The sequence below is a fragment of the Dromaius novaehollandiae genome, chromosome 3 (genome assembly GCF_036370855.1).
Source record: "Dromaius novaehollandiae isolate bDroNov1 chromosome 3, bDroNov1.hap1, whole genome shotgun sequence".
Lineage (NCBI taxonomy): Eukaryota > Metazoa > Chordata > Aves > Casuariiformes > Dromaiidae > Dromaius > Dromaius novaehollandiae.
This window is the reverse complement of record NC_088100.1, coordinates 28,952,748-28,971,101: the sequence shown is the minus strand read 5'-3', so window position 1 is coordinate 28,971,101 and position 18,354 is coordinate 28,952,748. Positions and strand designations below refer to the sequence as shown.

General features: G+C 37.3%; 1 protein-coding gene across 5 annotated transcripts in view; it reads left to right on the top strand.

Annotated features, from left to right (window-relative positions):
• Positions 1–18,354, top strand: part of KHDRBS2 (KH RNA binding domain containing, signal transduction associated 2) — a 414,201-nt gene that overhangs the window by 181,734 nt on the left and 214,113 nt on the right. For all 5 annotated transcript variants that reach the window (XR_010388234.1, XR_010388233.1, XR_010388232.1 and 2 more), the window contains exon 4: positions 11,261–11,407. Coding sequence is in view for 2 of the 5 variants with exons in the window: in XM_064508626.1 (XP_064364696.1) it covers positions 11,261–11,407 (147 nt within the window). In the remaining 3 variants the exon portion in view is untranslated. The remainder of the gene's footprint in view (positions 1–11,260; positions 11,408–18,354) is intronic.

The following is an 18,354-nucleotide window of genomic DNA, read 5'->3' as shown; positions in this document are numbered from 1 at the left end:
GAACGCTGGAGTTCCCGCTGGAGTCACAGAGCAACGAGTCCCAGCCAAAAGCTGCCATCACGCCTTGGCAAAGTTGTCCTAATATAAACATACTTGTCAGAACTAATTTTGACTTCCTTTACTTTTCCTTTAGCAGTGGGACCTTCTTATGACACTCTCTCGTGGTTCAGAGTTCAGGTCAGGCTTAAACTGTGTAGCCAAGGAGTTGGATGTTACCTGAATTGCACATGGTCTCACTACTGTGCACATTTCATGAAAATGAGTGTTCTAGTGGATTGGTATTATGATTGCTATAATCACTACTCATTAAAAAATTCAGAGTTTGCAGTCAGACTCATTTACGGCTTATATTGGACTAATCTACTGACAGTTTTCAATTACTAGCAGATTAGAAAATTGTTCTTCTTTGCAGCACAGAGTCACCATCATAGCTGAAATGACCAAAAATCTATTTGCAAGGTATTTTATTTGCATTCAGTAACTGTATGTCAGATATAAAAAATTATTATATATAGAATATCACTGCAACATATTCATCTGTTAACTACTTCTGGCATTTTTTCATGAGAAATCATCCAAGAATTTACACTGTCACTATAATTTATTTGACTAAATGAATATAATGCAAGTAGTTAGATTTTCTGCATAAGATCTTAGAGGAAAAAGTAATTTTTTCCATTGAAGTGGGAGTTTGTATTCTTTGTCAGTATTATGGAAAACGTAATCACACAAGGAAAGAAAAAGAAAGTGAAACCTGCAAAGTTGTGTGTGACTACGACATAAAATATCATTTGTGAAACATTAAAGTTGTAGCTCAGAAACAAATATATGTTTGTGATGAGACTTCTACACACTGGTAGATGTTTGAGATGTTTGATTGACCTGTTTATTTCAAATAACTTTCAGAAGATAGCATAATATTTCTGTGAAGCGATTTCAGATATTCAAGCATTCTAGTCTGTGTTCTTACCATTAGAGATACAGCACTTGCCAATTATTTAAGGCCCTTTTCCTCCTTCGCTCCAATGAGAGTTCTGTGACAGTTTCTCTCCACTGATGTAGTTCCAGCATCATTGCATGAAAATTAAGGGGCTGTAGAAAATAGTTGTGTCTTCCTATAGTTGGTGTTAGGACCCTCAAACTCATTTGCTACTTTCATTTTCCAAGTTGTGGTTTATCAGAGGACAGCCTTTATTAAATAATTGCTGGCAATGAATATCTGCCAAGTTGAGGAAAATGAACTTTATAATATAGCTTACCAGTCAGGTATTCAAATGCCGGAGCCATCCCTGTTCCTCTAACTAGGCCACTATGACAATCAGGGAAAATTCCCTTTCTCTTCCACCCCCAAATAACCATTATGTGCCAACAAAATGTCATCTAAATTCCATTCGTAAGGAAGCACTCCGAAGGAAGGAAAAAGCCTTGTGTAACATGTCTTTGGATACGCACATACCAAAAAGTTTATGTTGCACCTATCCCAAGAAAATTTGCAGTTTCAGTATATGGAGGGAAAACAGTGACCTCTACAGATGCAAAGCTTTTCTTTCCAGTTGTTTGGAGAAAGACCTTCCCTGCTTCATAGTACCATTACATTTCAATATGGAAACCTCTGCAAAGATGGAGACATCATTAGAAAAAGCTGTGCAGAGTCAAATGGGTGATTCATTCTAGGTTTTTAACCTTGCACCTGCACTGGCTCCCCAGATGCACTCCACATGGTTTGTCAGAAATGCAACAACATTATCATTCAAAAAGCCTAGCTGCACATGCGGGTCAGCAGGGCAGCTGTCACCGAAGGGGGGGAGGAAGCAGACACAGCGCAAGCCTCTCTGCATGTCTTGCAACAGTTGTGATTCCTGAGTTTACAGCTGAAAGTGGCTGTAAATATCTCTCCTCTACACTCTTAGCTATGATTATAATGAGCGATCAGAGGGGCTGAAGTGTTGCATTGCTTTCTAGGTGAGCCACTCGTAATACTACATTAGGTTCATGTGAATGCTAATTAGTAACAGCATCTTTTAAAGAAGATGTGCAACATAGTAAAAAACATTAATAGAAATGAGTTCCATGTTTGATAGATAACTGTGTTAAGTGTATGTGCCTTTGTTATAGGTGCTGTTTAATAAAAAAGATACAGCTAACGCATCAGCAAGCAGTTGCAAGTACCACAGGGCAAAAATATCTCAGATATGTGAATGATTTTATTCTTCAAGTGCACAGCACATTACACCCAGCTAGATGCATTCACTTTTTTGAATGAAACAGATTAGCATAAGAACTGGCTCAGCCTGCAGGTCCAGTGATCTGATTATGTTGTCTCTGAAACTGGGCAGTAGTGAAAGTTGAGAGGTCTTCCAAGAATGAATTAAGGACTTCCTTAACTGCACAAATGTCAAGATTATCAAGACTCTAATGTTCAACTTCTCCTCCTATGGAAACTTTTCTGTATTCATACTCCCATCTTTTTAATTTTTATCTTTTCTGGTTTTAATACTTCCTTTTTTTTAATTGAGGCAACAGAACAGTTCTCTATTCAAGATGAGGGAATATTGCAGGTTTTACAAGGGCATAATGCTGTTTTCTGTTTAATTTCTTTTCCTGTCTTAATAATTCCTAGTAGAGGTTGTCCTTTTGATTGCTATTGGACACTGAACTACTTCTTTCTGTAGAACTGTCTATAATGACTCCAAGATCTTTCTCCTGTAATAACCTGTCTAGAGTCTTTTATTGTCTGGGTAGAGCTGTTTTTTATCACTTCAGCATTTTTATCATCACTCAACTCATTTTCTAGATCACTTATGAATAGATTAACAGAACATGTCCCAGAATGGTTCTTGTGGGGTTCATGTAGCTGCTTCCCTAAAATGAACACCTAATTCTTAACTTTTGTACTGCACAACTTGATGAGCGCTCTTTCTGCAATCTGATTACGTAAAAAGGCAGCAGCACTGCTATTTTATTCAGTAGGAATGTATTCAGAACATCTATCTTATTAAGCTCCTCACTAGTTTAGGAATCCCAAAGAAGCTTAAGCATGAAATAAGTGTCAGATTTCTTTAGCCCTAATGAGGCACTGCTGGTCAGACACTTCTATGTCTGAGGAATATTACTGTTGACAGTTGTGGTGTCTACATATTTCAGGACTAGGCAGCTACTGAGTAGGAATTTAAATGGCCTGAATTTGGGTTGTATGATCTAAATCATGCCTAGATTCTGGGCACTTAAGTTCTTTTGTAGCTATAAATCAAATGTGTAGGTTATGCAGTTAGATCAGGCAAGGTTTGGAGTATCTATTTATGTAGGCATCTGCAATAGCAATTAGGCACCAAAGTTATGCTTAAGTGCTTTAGTGGCTTTATTCTGTAGGCCTGTATTTGGGGAAGCATCCTTCATCAAATGGATAGTCAAGTATGCACTTTAAGTGTGTACTTAAATCTTTCATCATGAAATTGGATTTAAATACATGACTAAATGAAATCCCAAACTGACACCTCAGCCTGCTTCATACTCAAAGGGCACACAGCAGAGGTAAGCTCTGTGCTGACTGGCCTTTGGGAATACAATGCAATTTTTTCATTATGGTTACACATAAAGTAGCTTAGGCATGGGTTTTTCCTTCCAAATTCTTTTAAGGTAGGAATACTCTACTATTTCCTTCATGCGACCAAAACCAAGCTCTTCAAAGTACTTGACTGCTGCATAATTGAAGTTGATTTATACTTCAGTTTGAAAATATAAAGCATAGCAAAAGAATTCATTCAGAACTTTGAGAACTTAAAACATCTATTTTCACGTAAGACCCCATACTTAAAGACAGACTGCTCTCTGCAAATTTTATGATATAAATATTCTGTCTATGTATTCCCTGAGGGGAAGATTGCATTCTTATAGGACCAATAGAAAAAATGGGGCAGTAATTGCATAAAAGGAAAAAAAAGGAGGATATTGATATTTAATTTAAATTTTCTTTTTTTATATATTTGAAATGGCTAATATTATTTTTTGATTAAATACAGCTTCGGGGAGCACTGTGTATACTTCATAGAGTTCAAGATGAATGTTTCCGGGATAATAAGAATTGTATATATTTAAAAAATCTACTGTTATTGTTGATACATAGAACCTTCTAAATTGTTAACATAAATGCAGGCAACCTTCTTTTCAAGATAAGTCAGGTAATTTATCATCAGCCAGCTTGCTGGATTATCTGAAATGTTAGTAGAACTTTCTAGTCTAACACTTTTATGACTTTAAGGTGACTGCTCAGCTACTCTGTCTCTGGAGAAAGGTGTTAAAATTTATAAAAAACAAGAAAACTTGGCTCAATACACAATGAAATAAATAGAGCTAGACAGAGGTAATAGAGGTAGTAAGATGATTTCAGGAAAGTGAGAATGACAGCAGAGGAAAAGAAAATATGTTTCCTTCAACCAGTGTAAACAAATCTATGTCTACTTTGCTCCAAAGAATCCTATTTTTTCTTGTGCCACAGGCTCATTACTTTATTTTGACAAACACAGTAATCTTTTAAAGTTCTTACAATGTCATCTCTCATCATAATATATCTCTTGTCTTCTCTTAGTTTTTTTAAAACACTAAATGAACTGTATTTATCCTTTTCAACATACTGATTTAACCCCTTTAGGCATCACCAATCTGGCGTAGTTGGATAAAATCCTATAAAATACTGAGAACCCCTTCTTAAAGTGATGGGGAGGTCTGCGAACAGAGCCTGTGCTAATTAGTGCCGGTTATTTTGTGCAGAATCTCTTCCTCCGCAGGAGCTCCGGCAGTCACCACCCACGTGCCAGTACAGCCCACGTCATAGTTTCGAACCCTTGGATTGACATGTGTGTCAGATAGATTGACATCTATTTCTGAAGTCTGCTTCACTGAATTACCAAGGGTATATGAAACCAGCAGACCTCTTCTAGATTGTGTATTTAGATTGAAAATTAGACATTTGTAGCTGGAAAAAAAATCTCTGTATACCCAGGAGTATTTCTCAGACCTTCTCAGCAATGGCAATAAGTAATTTATGTTTCCTTTCCGCTAACACTTGTAGCCTTGTATAACCTGGTGATGTAACCTGGTAAATACGGTGTTGCTGTCATTGGTACCAGGCCACAGGCTTGGTGTTAAGCTAGCACCACAGGCCTTGGGGCTTGCCAGCCTTGGTCTGGACCTGCTCCATCTGCCTGCAGCTTTGTTTTCGCTTCTTCAGTTCCAATGGCAATAGTGGGTGATTATTACCTATGTCGTTTTAGCTTTTGCCTAGATTTGTGTGGGGGTGGTGAAACACTAATATATATTAGTAACTAATAGATAGCAGTAGTAAGTAGTCATCCTGTGTAGACTGGGCTATCTATGACCCTAGAACAAAAACAGACCAGAAAGGATACAGGCATGGGAAGGCAGCAGAGGCCATGAAAGAAGAGGCGCAGGATGACCTGGAAGAGCCCAGGGCAATAAACAATTCGCCAAGGTCAGTTGCTGTTATTAAAGAAATGCAGCCTTGGGGCCGGAGGAAAACCCCTTTTCTGGGTAACAAGGACAACAAAGAACAAGTATCCAATATATATAAAACTTCCCGTATATAGAGAATTTGATGTGACATGGATTTGAAGAACAGTGGAGAAAGGGCAATGTACCTAGCTTGTTAGCATGCCTAAAAATTACCCCAAGTACTTCCTAGAGAGAGGAAGAAATTATCAACATCCGTATCATACTTCTTGCAGCAAAGGACTCCAGATGCCGCCACCGCACAGTCATGCCCTTCACCCAGACCGAAGCCACAAACCTCAGCACCTCGAGGGGCAGTGGGAGGGTGCATAACACCAGAAAGGGATAGGCACGAGAAAATTTGTGTATATGTCATTTTACTTGCATGCAGTTTGAACGACAAGTGTTAGCATTATTGGAACTAGATTACTAATAATTCTTTGATTAGACTTTTAAGACTTTATTTAGACAAAAAAATGAATTTTTGGCTCTGCATATAGTATATGTTCCTTTTGCCCATAATAAGAGTGTAACAGCTTGGTGGGAGTTCAACCAACCTATTTTGTAACTTGGATGCAACAAGTTGGTAATTAGCCTCTCATAAATCAGAACATGATATTTTGTACTCATATGAATTAAGGCCAAGTCGTCTTCCTGGAACTGAATGCACCCTGAATGCAGTGGTCTCCAGATTTGATCATAAGTTTTAAAGTGAAAATAATCTTCATAGGAAGCATGTTTAGATATGGTGATTGCACATTTCTTGAGGATCTTTAGTTTACTGCATGAGTTTTTCAGACTCTTTATTGACATTCATGTATTATACTCATTGAATGCCTTGTACAATAGGTTTGTGAACTCCGTCTCTGCACTAATAGCTCTCTCTTCTAGCAGGTAATTTGTGCATAGATCACTATTTGGTTATAGTTATTGGTTGTAGCTTCGATTTTGGTACAATCTATCACTTTAATGTGTTAACCTTTCTCCCAGACATTTTATTTCCTTTACAGAGAATTTATATTTTTTGCTCATTTAACATTCACCCCAGCTGTTTGGGCTCTTTCTGTAGTTATTCAGTGATCATATTATGTCCATATTCTCCTACTGATTTGTCTTTGTCTTCTTTCTTACCTGTGTAAACAAAAACATAATCTAGGAACCACTTAATACCCCTTTGCCACTAAAATGTTGTTGCATTTCATTATGAAATGTATCAGGAGATAAATAAAACACCCTTGAATTGTAGAGGCCATATTGCAAAAGGCAGTGCTGAATGTACATAAATCTCTGTTCCTTTTCACCTAAGTAACTACTAGAATTTTAGTGATGTATCAAGTATAGAAAAATAATTGTTGACATCTGTATCTCCACAAATTTACTCATTTGTAAGCAATGTTCTTTTTTACCTATCTATATTTAAGTATGGGTTGTCTGTAGCTGACTGCAGGTGTTGTAAATGGTTGGAGCGCACCCTTTCTTTTAGCTCTACTGTGTGAGTTCTCATATACTGAGCATATTCATCTTCTTTATTCTTCTCATTGAAGTAAGAATAACTTCTCTAAAAGCAAGAATCAAGGGATGCCTAAGCTCTTTTAACTTTATTCTGTACTTGGCTGAGAACTCTTCCTTCTCATACCTTCTCAAATCATTCCTCAGATGCTTTTTGTTCTCAATTTCTCCAGTGAACATTGTTTCCTGATAGGACCTAGGACCCAACAACTTTTTAACCCTGGAACAGGTACCAATGGGAATTAATATCTGTTCTGGTTTACTTCCTATCATGTATTCCTATCATGTATTTAGTTCACTTAGTATTTTCACTAATATCAGGTTTACAGACAGCTTCTTGGGTTTTGCATTTGTGTCCAGATTAAAAATTAATGGGTTTGCATTTGTCAAACTGCATGCTCATTAATTTTCTTCTGTAGCATTGTCCATTGATCCTATGAAAAATGCCTCTATAACAACAGCACTGTGATTATCATCTTTGTCTGTGCTGTGCACTATTCTTATATTTGCAAATTCCTGCAAGATATGAAACCTACTGCAGTTCTCATATTGTTCAAATACCTGTTGTTGCTTTTCATAGCTGTATTTGTTACAGTATAGGAAGTTTAATGTGTTGTATTTATGAACTACATCTCTACACAATTCCTGGTTCACGTCTCTCTTCTGTTACTCTTGGATTTTCTGTCATTTCCATTTTATCAGGACACTTTCTCTTCATCAGTGCGGATTGTGTAATTTAGTTGCTATGCAAATTCCAAATATTCTGTCAAGTTCCTTCCAGTAGTTTTACTCAAGTATTTTGGTCTAGGTTCCAGTCAGAAATTAGTCAGGACACATCCTTTTAAATTTGTAAGACTGCTTTCTCATGCAGAGATAATTCATCATCTTTCTTGGCCTTCGTGTTCGTATCGCTCATAGACTTCGCTTTTGCAGAGGTCAGTACTCGTCAAATCTGTGCTGTAGAGTTTTATAATTAATTTTCCCTGCTTTGTTCAACTGGAAATTATAAAACACATCAGGTATTTCAAAATATCTGTTATTTTTTATGAGGGAGTGGGCTAAGGACCCATGCATCAGGTTAAGGGTAAGTGAACTACAATATTGTTTGACAGATTTTAATGCAATAGGTGGGGATGAAGGAAGTCTGATGCAGGTAGCAGGTTATGGATGTGGTATATAATGCTATTTGTTTTGAAAGGTGAAGTGAACTAGCATGCAGAAGGGAATGCATGAGGATCAGGACTCGGGGTGATTGGTCTCTGGAGGGTGGTGTGAGTTTCCTGTGCTGTGCTGAACCAGAAGTGGAGTTAAACATCATCATCCCACCATAAACAAGAAGTATTAACCAGAGGGTCAGTACTAAGGGAGACTGCTGTCACTGATCCAGAAGCCCAGGGAATCTATTTCATTCATTTTAAAAATCGAAACTGATCGGGTCCTAAGAACTAGCAGCAAGTAAAACCCTCTGAAATGCTAGATATATGTAGTGCTATAATGCTAAATATACATCGTGTGGATGTCAGGTCCGCAGCACTAGCTGTTTTGCTGTGCAAGTCTGCTCCTACTGGGCTGTGCCACTGGCAAGGGAAGACACGCAAAGGCAATGTCCAACTTGGTGTGCTCCTGGGAGAGGCTGGGCAGCCGTACTGCATGCAGAAAGGTGCATCACTGGATCTGGGTCAGAGGAGCATCTCCTCAACAGTGGGTTGCACCTGGTGTTTCATCTGTTAGACACCTAAGACCTGACACATGATTAAATGTAAGGCTACATTCAGTCCTAAAATACTTAGTCATATTCATTGGTATGGGAAGCAAAACTTGGTACAGTGCTCACATGATCTATGGATTCTTACCCTTCCATATTTTTCCTTCAGCGATTTTGCGATTTCTTTCTTCTGTCAACACACACACTTGCAGTAAAAGAAGAACCGTTTTCTGAACATTTAACCATGTTGTGAGAATAGGTACCGTGTGAAAATCCAGTCTTTAACTCTATGTGTTCCAGGGGAAAAAAAGCATCTTTAGATGTCCCCAGAAAGAAATGTTAAGAATCTTATTGCCCTACCCTGCCATTTCTAACAGCTATAGAAATGGCTGCTGAGTAGTGGTAGAGAAGGCATGTTCCAAACCTAGCAGGAAGGTTATAAAATGATGGAGAATTCCTGAGCTTGCTGAGAGGATAAAAGAGAAACATTGTTACTGCTGTTACCACCATACAAGCATATATCTAGCTTTCTGTGAGACAGGCGTACATTATTAAAATATGTTACTGGTGTCTTAACTGGGCAAAATCCTCATTAAAACAGTGAGCTAAATATTATTTTTCCTTTTCTATATTTGAAAAAAAATCCAGTTTATATTTTTTGCAAAGTTTGTTGGTAGTTTTATCCTAAAAGACAACTTTTGAAGGCTTTTTTATGTTTATTTTAGGAGACCTTATAAAGCAGTACGAAAGAAATTTGGAGAAATAACTGGGTTGACATTTTACAATTACAAATATTTAATTCTGTTGAAGGACCTGATATCAAATTATTCTAGAACCTGAAATCATGTTTTTCACGGCAAACTGAAAAACACTGTAATATCTCATGATAGATAGTAATATTTTGCTATGGTTCTTGTGCACATTACCACGAGCTTTCAATAGTATAGCTATAATGTGAAAGGTATTGTAACTGTAATGTAAAATAACAAGCCTTTATCATCTATAGTGTTTATCTTCATTTTGGCTTTAAATTTTAAAACATTATCTGTACTTTCAAATTTTAAAATGAAATTTTGGATTACATAGATTGAGTCATGACTTTTGTCATAATCTCCAAAATTCTGACTTAATGTGGAGTTAGATCTAGGATTTTGGAGCAAAAGGATATAACTATTGTATGTTCTGCAAAAAATCAGAAAGTCCTTTAGGCTGGATCTTTACTGTAGTCAAAAAGAACTGTATGCTATAGGAGCATATTGCTTGAAGCATAGCACAGCGCAGATATTTTTGATGTTAAGCAATGATCTAACTCAGGCAAGACTAAAATGGTGTAAATTTATATGAAGTTAATGCATAATTGTTCTGTCTAAGTGACTGACAATTATCGTAAATTATGATTTTTGTGTCTTAGATATCAAAATGTTGATAAAGGATTATTGTAGTATAAACTAAGAAGCTATAACTGCTTAGCCAATTTTAAACAAATGAGTTTACTTCTTTCTCTGGGATTATGTTTTCCATCTATATAGTCAGGATATACATACATATTTTCTTCAAAATAACTGCTTAGCCAATTTTAAACAAATGAGTTTACTTCTTTCTCTGGGATTATGTTTTCCATCTATATAGTCAGGATATACATACATATTTTCTTCAAAATTGCATTTCTAAAAATATTTCTGAAGACTGAGTTTTTAACTCAGCATTTCTTTCAGCATTTCTTATTGCTATCGTGTATAGCAATGACATAAATTTTGCATTATGTTGCCATAGCCAACAGCATTAACATGATCACTACTTTATATCCTTGCTTTTTATGCAGAGGTAACTACTATGACTGTATATTACAATTTACATTCACTATCTCAAAGCCTTGCATAAAAAGTAGATTGAAGTTTCAGAACATTACTTTGATGCAAAGTAGGATTATTAGGCTTATGTTATAGATGGAAAACTGGGACACGGAGACTGTCTAATAAGGCTAGGTGAGGTGAATCACCATCTTAACTGGGGTACACAAGTTTGTATGGGTAACATATACCAGAACCAGTACTGAAACTCAGATCTCAAGACTCCGATAGAAGTATAAGGGCATACTTTCCTTTAGCAATACTAAAATGTGCAGCCCAGAGGTATTCATTAAATAACTCCTTTGAACTTAAATGAACAGCACCATATGCTAAAATGCCCCAAAGTGGGTGACTGGATCTTTATTTTATTTTTTGTGAACAGCTAAGATTCAGCCAGGCTAATGCAGTTTTTGCATTATAGAGTTAATATTTCACTACTCAATTCTGCAGTATTTAGCATTTTACACGTTGCTGATTAAAATCTCTTGTAGATGATAATTATGCTGGATTTATCATTCAAACACTCAAAAATTATTTTTAAATCTTTAAGTGGCTTGTACTAGACTTATTTTTCAAAGGATTTAAAAGTCTCGTTATATTATATCTTTTTGTTATGTTCTCTGTAAATGCTAAATCAATACACAATTAGTAGATTCTCAATTCTAAAAAAAAACCCAACCCTTTTTTGTAGGAGGAAGAACTAAGGAAAAGTGGAGAAGCCAAATATGCACACTTGAGTGATGAGCTTCATGTATTAATTGAAGTGTTTGCTCCACCTGGGGAAGCATATTCTCGTATGAGTCATGCCTTGGAAGAAATAAAAAAATTCCTCGTTCCTGTAAGTAGCTTATAGCATTCTTCTCTGACTGTGTGTTGTTCTGTTTCTTTAAGCACCTATAGCTCATGAAGAAGAATTTGATCTGTTTGAGATTTATGTCAGTGAGATGCCGAACAGGCATTTGTTGTCACAGTTGATCTCCCAGTAGATCTTCTATGTTTTTTCTTGTTCTTTCTGTCATTGCTTTTCGCTTTCCTTTCTGGGTTTTTGGAAGGAAGAGTTGATTTATTTATTTATTTTTCTGTTTGCAAGCATTAGTTATTACTATGGGAGTACACTTTCAAGATTTTTGAATTTTTAGATATGTAAAAACATTTGAGTATCCACAGTGATTTATGTAAATACCTAGCTAAAGAAGTTAATGAATTTCCTGCGGGGAGAATAGCGCAAGCAAAAAATTCCTCAGCGCTATGTTTCTAAACCCATGTGTCTGTTTAGACAGCTAGTCCTGACTCAGACAACAGGTTAGCAATCCTCCATTAGCTAGGGAAGTGCAGAAGTAAATAGTCAAACATTTTCTAAAGCTGGGAACCTTGAATACTTCAGAATTCAAAACTCTCTGAAATAGAAAAAATAAAAAATGGAATAAAAATCTCTTAATTTCTATTTGCACTAAACATATCACTTTCTGAAATATTTACCTTTTTGTCTATTGATTTTCCTTCAAACACTCTCAGTTCTCTCAAATTCTTTTCTCTAAAATTATAGAGTAATCCATATTTTTATACTAAAGATTTATACAGAACTTAAGCATATACATACTAAATACTAAATACTAAATAAAGGTTGCTTTGTGTAACAGAATGAAATAAGTTATAGTTTGAGGTCTGTCCTAAGTCTGTCGAGCACTCTGAACATGTTTAGAACTTGCATTCCTACAAAATAATGGGAGCTTATTTCTAACTGTAGTAAACAAATCAAAGTGCAATAGATCATATCTCTCGATAATGGTGGAATGTCTATTAATACCTTTTGATCATATGTAATATGAAGCCAAGATCAAAGATGTTCAGATGAGGAATACATGTATTTGCGTGACAGAACCTCAACCTCTTATTAGGTGGGTTTTGGAGGGGAGGCAAGAAGAACGTATTAGAAGTACAATATTTGCATACAGTCTTTAAAACTTCAAATATTAAGCATTTCTTAAGAATACAAAATAAGTAACTTAAAATGATTAAACAGCTTAATATTTACTTTAAAATAATAAAAAACTTAGCACCCAGGGAGTGACAGTAAATCTTTTTAAACAAGTTGAGTCTTTCATTCTCCTTCTCCCTTTCCACCCCATTATTATACTTCCAGTTTGGGAACACAAATAATAAAATATTGGTTTAAATATTCTTATACGGGGAAATAACCATGAGGCGAGAAAGCGTCTGATTCGTGATTTCTGACTCTGGGCTGAACATACAATAAGAGGGACAAAATTAGGTCAGTGTGATAATCCTGGCAACATAACATGGAATGACATTTTGGCTGCAGGTAAATGGCAAAGATCTGCCAATCCATAGCACTGAAAATAATTTGTAGTTAAATTACAGGTTTCTGAAAAACCTGTAATATTGTAGCTGTGAATGGTAACAAAACCAATTACAAAGATTGCCAGTACTTTTTCTTTGGATAACCCTATTTCCAGTTGTTCATGAATTGCCAAACTTTAACTTGTGAATGAGATTTTTTATGAAAGGTACCTATTTACAGTTAGCTTTATATGTCCTTTTCATTCTGAAAAAGAGCTACCACATCGTAATGTTATGTAGTCATGATGGTGTGTATTCCAATGTGCCCTTCATTTCTAACATCCATTATATATTTTATCCAGGCTGAGAAAATCTATTCTAGATGAGTAAGGGAGAGAGTAGTATGTTGAGAGTAGTATTAAAATTTGTGGTGCATTACTGTTCTAAATATTCAGAATCTGCCAAATATACATTTTGTGTGACATAATTCTTTATTGATAGGATTATGTGTATTTCCCAACACAAGTATAATAGCTAAACTGGAGGAAATATTAAAAAAAAATTCTTTGTTACAAGATTTTGAACTTGGTTGGCAGTAGCAATAATCACTCCAAATATGTAACAGTCACACTTTGTGACTTGTTTGTTAGTTTTATCCCCTCTCTGCTTCAGTTCAGATTTATAACAATTTACAAAGCAATTATTAGCTGGCTAGTTACAATATATGTCAAGGGGCTTACACTCAAAAAGCTTGCACTAGATAATTTTCTTTTTGTTCCATGTTTACAGCATATCTTCAAAATGTTTTATGATTTTTTATTGTTTATAAGACCTTATTTATTGCAGCAGTGAATATTGCATTATAGGAATGGAAGAGTAGAACATAACATTTTTACATATACCAAATCAAGTATCTAATAAACTATACAAAGGAGTTTTCACATTGATAATGAATTTTTTTAAATTTAAGTGAACTATTGCTCTCAGAAATTACGCAGACTGTTTGTATCAGTAAGATGGAGGATTGATGATTTATCCATGTAGTTTATAGCAGGCAGTCCAGACGCTGCTGCATTTCCAAGCCGCAAGCGGCTCTGCCTCGGGTGCTGTGTAGGTATCCCTCCAGCAGGGATTAAGTGAGTGGTCGAACCTAGAGCGTCGGCAGCCTTCAGCAGCGTAGTGACTGACGAGCTTTGAAAACCAAGCTGCTTGGTTCACCCGCTACTGCTTCCTTTTCCCAGTGCCCTGAGGGCTGTGCGGAAGCCACAGCCAGGGCTTCTTCACCAGCTGGCGAATAAGATTTATTTTTCAACTTCACTGGATCTTTTGTTTTTTTTCTGCACAACTTTGGCAGTGGTCTTCTAAGTAGTAGCTAGAGGTTATGCGCCATTATATTTTGATATTTACTCTCAATCTGAAAATTTGAATGTGATGGGAATGTGACGGGAATGTGACAGCACAGAAGAGCCATGATTAAGTAAATGGGGCTGATGCCTGAAAGTTGTGAAACATAGCTGCCTGCTACAGCTGGGCTTTTGGCAGCCTTGCTAGGATGAAAATGAACACCAATAATAGCTCCTTGCAGCCTAGGTTTTAAGGTGAGGGTCAAATTGGAACCAGGGAATTGGTAAGGGAATTGATATTCAGGCAAGGGATGTTATCCAGCACTAACTCCATGGGAAATACAAGCAGAAGGGCCGAAGGGTTTGTGGGAGATTATTTTTTTGGTCATACTCGCAGAGCAGGAGTTATGGCCGGGCTGTCCTGTGGCTGAGCAGCCCGGCCGGGGCTCTGGGCCGGCGGGGCAGGAGGTGGAAGCCAAGCGGGAAGACAGCCGCGGCGCCGGGGATGGGGGACTGTCGGGTCAGGGCTTTGGGAGAGAGCAGGCGCCTCGGAGCTGAGACCTCAGGTGCGTTTGGGGCGCGGGTGTGAAAAGGTTTGGGATTACCATAGGACTCCCGTCATGCCTTCTGGACTCCCTAATCCAGGCCCCAGGTGCGGATGCACAGACGGGACAGGTTTCCTCTTCGCATCTCCCCTTCTCTTTGGGCGTGCTGGAAATGCAGGAGCTCTAAGAAAGGCCAGCAATGGCTCTTATGCTCACAGGGGCCATTTTAATATCTTAGCTTGACAAGCAGCACTCTCAGGCCGACCGCTGTGCTGTCTGTGCAGAGTCTTAGTGCTCCCTTTGCTGTGCGCCTGCTGTTTCTCTCAGAAAAGGGGGAGCCCCTTCCCTACCAAATGGCAGTGAAGGATCCCTTGTGTCACAGGAAATCACACACTCTTCTGCACACATTTGAACAGCAGTACCTGACTTTATTTTCAGACACTATAACCTTTAGCATTATTAGTATGTAATGACTTCAATTTATCCCACAGATGGGAGAGACACATTTTGCAGATTCAGCTGTGTGGCAAACACAGGTTTGGCATCAAACTATCAAGCACTTGTGACTCCAGACTGACTAGTGCCCGCTTCTTTGTGTGACGGCTAAAGCTGGCATCATGTCGTGGTGCCTCAGGATGGGAATGAGGGATGGTGAAGTAGAAGGGGAGAGGCTTAAATTAGCCAATATAGGGAAAAATAGAGTCTTTTCTAGCTCTGCTGACTTAAAAAGGCTCATACCTAGTAAATGCAGTATTTCCTTGTTTATTAATAATAGAGAGAGCTTTACAGCATCAGATTTGATCACATCATTCTGGTTTTATACCTGAATATAGAACAAATATATTTGCTGAGCAGATTCTCATTTCCATATAGTAAGGAGATATACCATCTTTAGGATTTCCCCGTTTCTTAACAAAATCTCCTTCTGCTAATCATGTTTATCCCTGTAAGCAGTGCATTTTTATTTGAGATAGTTAGCATCCCTTGGGGTGGGGAGGGAAACAGCTACTGATCATTCATTTTATGCTCTGTAATAGTAGGCTATTATGTAGAGAATAGGTTGCAGCTGCTACACCATGACCACTTTATAATATTGTTTTACAACTGTGTGATCAGATGATCAGAAATTGAACCAATTACCAATTTAAGAGCTGCTGCTCAGATTATTTGACCACATATGTTTTTCTAGCCCATTATATTTGGTTTAAATTGATGCTTCTTGGCAACTGTCTAGAGTTGGAAGTAAACGCATGGTCACTTAATGTGGGTTGGTCGATGGATGATCAGTTGCGATCCTGTGACTGTGTTTTCCGAGTGTGTTTACTGGATCGGATCCATCAGGAGAGGCAGGGTGGGCTGCAGGCTGCTTCCCGCGCCCTGACGGGACGTCAGTGGCACATCGATGCTGGTCTGCTCAGACGGGCGGTTCCACGCGTCCAGCAGCGCAGCCCCAACTATCTCCCATGCTTAAATGCAGGAGATTCCTAGCGCTACTGGGTAGCAGAGGAATGCAGCTTTTTTATATTGCCATTGTGAATTCTGCAGTGTCTTCAAAACCCTCTTGTTAAATACCGTATCAGGTATTTAACCCTCAATCTTTTTGTCTTATCTTTCTTGATAAAAATGGTTTTCTTCCCAATAATTTCCTGATCCAGCTTTTGACATCACCTCCTCAGTCTTCCTATCTAATGACAAAAAGTTGTTGAGGAAAAAGAGCCTTTCAGCAAAATAAAAAGTTACAGAGTTCATACTGGAAGTTATTCATACCAAGGCTGGCATGAAAAAAATTGACATTTGGGGGAAATTGAAAGTAGACTTTTGTATCAGTCTATTTCAGCAGGAATACATAAATGATTTTAAATTAGAGTTTAATCTCTTGCAAGTCTTTTTCTGGCTAATGTTTCAAAAGATGTTGTTCCATTTCAAATTTATGTTTCCTATATATAGTAACGTATATCCTACAGACCAAAATTACTAATGATCTCTTATGCAATGTCGTGCTGGCTATAGTGCAGTGTATACAGCATACAGTAATAATACCATGTTTTGACTGTAATGTAACAAGTATATGTAGGAATAAGGCATTTACTTTGCACATTGTTTTCATTAGTGATCTGAATTTCTTCAGCATAATACGAAATCTTCACTTACATATTATTTCACACTCAATGGTTTTGTAATCTTCCTTTTCTTTCTAAATTGGCTTTTTTATTTTCAGTCCTGTTGTCCTACTTCTACGACATCTCAGCAGGCACAATATTTCCCTACGACAGTGAGCAGCGGCACAGCTCCATTTCTAAGAATAGATACCTTTTATACTTGTACATTCTGCAAATGTACTTGCATACTCACTAAAGGAATTATTTAAAAACTGTGATAAGGAAATCATTCCAGCAGCTGCTTCACTTCTATCAAGAGTTCTCTATTTTTCCCAGTATGCAGCTTCTCTGGCATTTGTACACACAGGTTTTGATAATCAAGGAAAGAAATCATGGGGGATTCTGTCAAGGCCTAAAATGTCGTAGTTTCATGTCTTTTTTCCTAAACATTACTTATTTATAATAGTTTGATTTAATATGATATGTTCAAAATATAACACAGAGCTACCCGAGACAGTTTTAACAACTTGTGTTCCTGTACTTTTTCTGAAGTATGGAGTTTTTTTCTGAAATACTTTATTGGTTAATATAACAGCATGCTAGGCAGCATTAAAGAGGCATAGTTTAGATCACTCATTTTAATTACAAAAAAAACAAAACAAAAAACCCAATAAACCTACGGCTATACCTCAAGGTGAAGGTTTGCTGTGAGAAACATATACTAAACTTACACAGATGGCCTTTTTGAATTAAAAATTAAACACTAGCATTTCTCAGCTGACTGAAGATTTATGTACTTTCTGGTATACAGTATAGACTACTGATGTTACTTGTGCTGTGACAGTATAAAATGTGGAGCAAAACAAAGAGCATATAATTCTTACTGTGCTTGAGAGAAGAAATGCCCATTGCCCTCTGTGCAAGCGTCTTTAAATTTGTGTCATGATGAGCCTGTTGCCTATTTGCCTACCAAATACCTCTCCACTAGATGCTTCAAGGTGATATAACTACTTCTCAATCCTGCATTTCTTTTAAGGGCTGATACTTCTATTTTAAGTGGATTAAGACCTTTTTAGATATCCCAGAGGCATATTTAGTCTGCGAAAGCAATCCCTTGGCGATCTTTCTCTGACACCCAAAGGAATCAATATAAAAGGCGCACTCTTATTGCTAGAGCCAGCCCATTGCTTTGCCTTTCAGATTAACCCAATTGGGGATTTTAAAAAGGCTGTTAATCTGAGCACATTACTGAGACAGGGCTGTAGTTTAAAGAAATATTTGCAACTTGTTTGGCGAGTCTGTACTCAGAAGGAATTTTATTGGCTTCTCTTACTGTTTAGTGTTGCTAGGGTGTAGCTTTTCACCAGTGACAGATCCAAAGCAATGATTTGGATGTGGATGATAAAATTCATGCCTTGAGATTTGAATCCTGAAGTGCTGCTCCAAGTTTCTCCATAGCAGGAACAGCTGTAGATCTGTAGATCTGTAATATTCAGC